The sequence below is a fragment of the Schistocerca americana genome, chromosome 11 (assembly GCF_021461395.2).
Source record: "Schistocerca americana isolate TAMUIC-IGC-003095 chromosome 11, iqSchAmer2.1, whole genome shotgun sequence".
Classification (NCBI taxonomy): domain Eukaryota; kingdom Metazoa; phylum Arthropoda; class Insecta; order Orthoptera; family Acrididae; genus Schistocerca; species Schistocerca americana.
The window spans coordinates 104,301,815-104,307,147 of NC_060129.1; the positions used below are offsets into that span (position 1 = coordinate 104,301,815).

Here is a 5,333-nt window from a genome sequence, read left to right on the forward strand (position 1 = left end):
TGTAACTATGGACACAAATTATTGGACTATCTGCCCAGTAGAGAAACAGGAAAATTCCTTTCTGAGCATACTGCTTACATGGCAGTATTATGTATATTGTGAAATTTACAGCAGTTTCACATAGCACCTATACTGCTCCTACCAAGTACTTTTCAGTAATTATGTATTGTAGAGACCTGGTGTATTTTTCGGATTCTCTTGTTTTTTCGAGAATGGACTCTTTCTTCTGACGACTTGCATTACTTTGTAAATATCTTACATTGTTAGTCTTGTCTGAGTTGGGTTGGGTTCATTTGGGGGAAGAGACCAACCAGCGAGGTCATTGGTCTTGTCAGATCTATGAGGAAGGTAGTTGGCCATGCCCTGTCAAAGGAACCATCCCAGAATTTGCCTGAAGTGGTTTAGGGAAATCGCAGAAAATCTAAATCAGGATGGCCAGATGTGGGATTGAACCATCGTCCTCCTGAATGCGAGTCCAGTGTGCTAACCACTGCACCACCTCCCTCAGTCTCTTGTTCTGATGTTAGTGGAGTAGTTAGGTGTAGATCGAAAATACAGTTACAAAGAATGACTGCTGATGTAACATTTTGTATGGTTTATTTTAAAGAGAAGGAGAAATCGTGTATTAACGCTTGCTTTATTTAGTATACATCACAATCGTTTGTTGGAATGCTAGATAGGATTTCTACCATCCATTGTCGGTTGTTCACTCTTGCTAAGTCCAGCGCGGTATTCCCTGCGTCCTCCGTGGCGTCCCTATCGGCCCCTGCCTCCAGCAGTGCCTTCGCCGCCTCTGTGTGGCCGTAGGGTGCCGCCCAGTGCAGCGGCGTCCTACCCCACTGGTCCTTGGCATCGACGTCGGCGAAGGCCGCCGCCAGCAGCCGCACCACTGCTGCATGGCCTTTCCAGGCAGCCAAATGTAGAGGCGTGTGCCCCGCGTCGCTCCTGGCATCCACTTCTGCCCCATTCCCGATCAGACACCTCACCATACCCGTGTGCCCCTGCATCGCTGCATAGTGCAGAGCGGTCCACGTGGACCATGGTCTCTGCCCCACATTAGCACAAGCCCAAAGCGGCACCTGCACTTCCTCCACTGACCCCCGTGTAGCTGCCTGGAGCAGCACCTTGCTGTTCATCTCTGCAGAAAGGGTCCTGCAAGAAACGAAGTTCTCGTATTTTTCTGCACATATACACTGTTTATGAAGTAAACTATAACGACCAGCTCTAAAAACATGTCAGAAAACTGAAAACTAATTAATCTTCAAATTTTCCCCCTCTATCATATATTACAGAATAGTGGAAAAGTGTCTCTCCATTGAAGTACAGATACACAATTGCATCATCCTCATAAAGCTTCCTCACTCACCATAAGTAAGCCTTACATTCCATCACTCCACAAATTCAGACAATACATTTTGCCACATTGATTCCTGATTGTGAATTCCTATGAGCTCAGGATGCTATTGTTAATCAGTGATTGCACTTCACTGAAAGAGATGATTCATGAAGACTCTACTTTTCCTCTATATTGAGCATATCACCTTAATACTAGCAAATGCAATGAAAAAAATAACTTATTTCTGTATTTAAATAAAATTTAGAGTCTTTTTACTAGAAAATTTACTGGCACAGCCACTTCAGAGAAAGCTAAAATTTATCAGTAAACCTTTTAGACGATATATTTCAGGTATAGGTATGACACTAATTCGATTCCCCTGCCCCTACACACAAACACATTTGGTGGCACATGCACATGAGGGGGTGCACATACACAGATAAAGATGACTGCAGAGTTAACAAGCAAGCACACATGCAATCAGCACACACACAGGTACACATGCACAAATGCAGTCACTCATACACACACACACACACACACACACACACACACACACAGACACACACACACACATTCTTAACTCATGTTCTTGTGGGTACAATGCAAAGCAGCTGAGAAGCCTGCTGTTTATGAGACAAAATGAATGCTTCATCTACAGACCTGAAGTTAATCAAGAAGAAGGTATTAGCGACCATAATGTCATTGTGGCTTATGTCAGTGGAAGTTGCAAAAATACCAAAGATACAGAGTAGAGTTTTATTGTTTGGGAAAGCAAATAAACGTGTCATTAATGAATATCTTCATAGTCAGCTCCAAGCATTCACTGCAGGACACAAATATATTGATCATCTTTGGTCAGAATTTAAAGGTATTGTCCACCACATGCCAGAGAAGTATGTTCCTAGCAAAAATATATGGGAAGGAAAGGATGCACCTTGGTACAACAAACAAATTAGGAAGCTGCTGAAAAAGCAGAGAATTTTGCATAGTCGTTTTTAACTTAGTCACTGCCCCGCTGACAAACAGAAATTATGTGAAATTACAGTAGTTGTCAAAAGGTCAATGAGAGATCCTTTTAATGAATTTGAAAGCAATGTTTTATCTGCAGATTCTAAAAATAACACCAAAAGATTTTGGTCGTACGTAAAATCTACGAACGCTACAAATAATTCAATATCTTCTCTTGCTGACAGTACAGGTGATGTAACGCATGATGGTTAACAGAAGGCCGAAATTCTAAACCTAGCTTCTAAATACTCGTTTATGGTAGACGAATGCAGCACCATTCCCCCTTTCAATTATCGAACAAACGCAAGGATGGCTGATGTAGTGTTTAATGTAGGTGGGATTGTAAAACAGTTAAGATCCTTATACGCCAGGAAGGCACTGGACCAGAAGGTATCCCCGTAAGATTGTATGTTGACTATGCTCCAAATATAGCACCATTCTTATCCATAATCTGTCAGAGATAATCGAAATAGAGGAACATTCCACAAGTCTGGAAGAAGGCCCTGGTCATAGCGATCTATAAAAAGGGTAGAAAATCTGATGCACATAATTACTGGCCAATTTCACTGACACCTATTTGTTGTAGAATCAAGGAACCTATTTTATGTTCAGACATAATGAACTTTCTAGACTGTGAGAAGCTCGTCTGCAGAAACCAGCACGGTTTTAGGAAACATCAGTCATGCGAGACACAGCTGGACCTTTTTGTTCATTATATACAGCAGGCTCCCAGGTTGATGCCATATTTCTCGACTTTCGAAAGGTGTATGACTCACTTCTGCACTGTTGCTTGCTACAAAAAGTGTGCACTTACAGTCTATCCAGTGACATATGCGGTTGGATAGAAAGTTTTCTAACAGACAGGGAGTAGTATGACATCCTGACTGGGGTAACTTCAACAGAAACAAGAGTAATTTCAGGTGTGCCCCAAGGCAGCGTAATAGGTCCTCTGCTTTTTACGATTTGCATAAACGATCTGTTTGATGGTATTGAAAGTGGCCTTAGACTGTTTGCCGATGATGCTGTAGTCTACAGCAATGTAGTATCACACGAAACTTGTGAACAAATCAATGAGGATTTGCAGAAAATAAATGCTTGGTGTAATGACTGGCAGTTATCTCTCAATATTAGTAAGTGTAACCTACTGCGTATAACAAGGCGAAAATCCCCATTAATGTATGAGCACAAAATAAATGCCCAGTCTTTGGAAGCGGTAATATCCATCAAGTATCTTGGTGTGACTGTTCGAAATGATCTCAAATGGAATTATCAAATTACACAAGGTACGGTCAAGGCGGTCTCTAGATTGCAGTTTATTGGTAGAATCCTGCAACGGTGCAGCCCTTAAACAGGGGAAGTGGCTTACAATACGTTAGTTCGTCCAGTATTGTTCTTCTGTATCGGATTCTTACCAGTTGGGTCTGATTCAAGAGATTGAGAAGGTCCAAATAAGAGCGGCAAGATTCGTGACTGGTAGATTTAGCCACCGCTAGAGCGTTACTAATCTCATAGAAAGTTTGGAGGGGAACACACGACGAGCTAAACGGAAGGGGCTGCTCACTAAATTCCGAAAACCGATCTCCGCCGAGGATGCAGAGGTTATATTATTACCACCCACTTTGAAATCTCTCAATGATCACCATTCAAAGATAAGGGAAATTAGGGGTCGTACAGAGGCGTTCAGACAATCGTTTTTCCCTCGCGCGATTGGCGTGTGGAATAGAGGGGGAGAAATATGACTTTCGCGCGAATTGTGCACTCCGCACACACCGCTTGGTGGTTGGCGGAGTATATATATAAATGTATATGTAGATGTACGTTACAGTCCGAAATATTGATCTAAATAAACCCGATTTTCTTGGACACTTTGTCCACCTCACAACGCTGATGTATGCTTGCACACCATTTCATTTGCATGTGACAGCATCACTATAATGTGGCTAAGAGACGACGCCCATATTCTGAGGTTGAAGACAGTGTGTTGCATGCACGCAGGAGTAAAATGCAACAAAATTCTTTATATGTTAAAGAAAATTAATAACAAGTAGATTCTCTCATTCTGTCAAGTAAGACGTTACGGCGTATAAAAACGGTTTCCAACAGTCGATCCAGCGCTAACCCTCTTTTTCTACAAATGTAATCCAGTTAATACACTCAAAATAAACCTTAATACTGTGAAAAATGTGTGAGACCTTCGTTGATCTCTCCTATGGAATGAAGAAACATCAAATGAGAATTCTGAATTACCATAAAATCGCTAACAGCCAGCATATGATTTTGACCCACACAGTGCTACACTAGGCTTGGTCGAGGTGCTTCCCTTTGCCAGCTTTTGGTTTCTGCATCGGTTCACACATACCCACAGTTTAATGTGGAATTCTCGGAAGATGCCACTTAGTTTTAAAGCACATGGAGCTCTGACAGAGGTCAAAGTCATGTCTAGAGATTCAAACAATCCAACAAAAGGGAAGGGAGTGCACTTGTACACTTTACTACACAGCAACCAAGGTTATCCACATTCAACATTTGGCTGTCAATACTCCTATTGTAAGGAACCTGATGCAAGCTGATTAGGATTACTGACATTGTAAGAGCCACCTCATTCCCCATTCTTTCCATTAGTGCACATTTTATGGAACTATTGCTTTATTATCAGCTGACTGCCTCCAGTGCAAGAACTTCCCCGCTGCAGTATAACATATGTTGTGGATGGCAGAGCTACTGGAAGCCTGTATTCTCCTAGGGCAGTTATATATGCACATCTGTGCCTCAGTGGTTTCGGCCATATAAACGTGGAAAACACACGTCGTCTTCAGTGGGAGGAGATTCTGCGTTGTCTATGTGTGGTTGCTGGTTCCAACAGTGACGTCAACCTGTAAAGGTGTCCCTGAGGTGCAAACTGAGGACAACACCCTTCTACATCCAAGTGATCTGCGACAGGACACGGTGTGCCAGTCCGTCTGGTGAATGGCGTTCCTGGCACTGA

The 5,333-nt window shown here is 42.5% G+C and overlaps 1 protein-coding gene across 1 annotated transcript; it reads right to left on the minus strand.

Moving 5' to 3' along the window:
• Positions 1-641: 641 nt before the first annotated feature.
• LOC124553320 (ankyrin repeat domain-containing protein 65-like) lies at positions 642-1,136 on the minus strand. Its single transcript, XM_047127198.1, has one exon. It carries the CDS (start codon positions 1,134-1,136, stop codon positions 642-644), a length of 495 nt encoding a protein of 164 aa, XP_046983154.1.
• Positions 1,137-5,333: the final 4,197 nt, after the last annotated feature.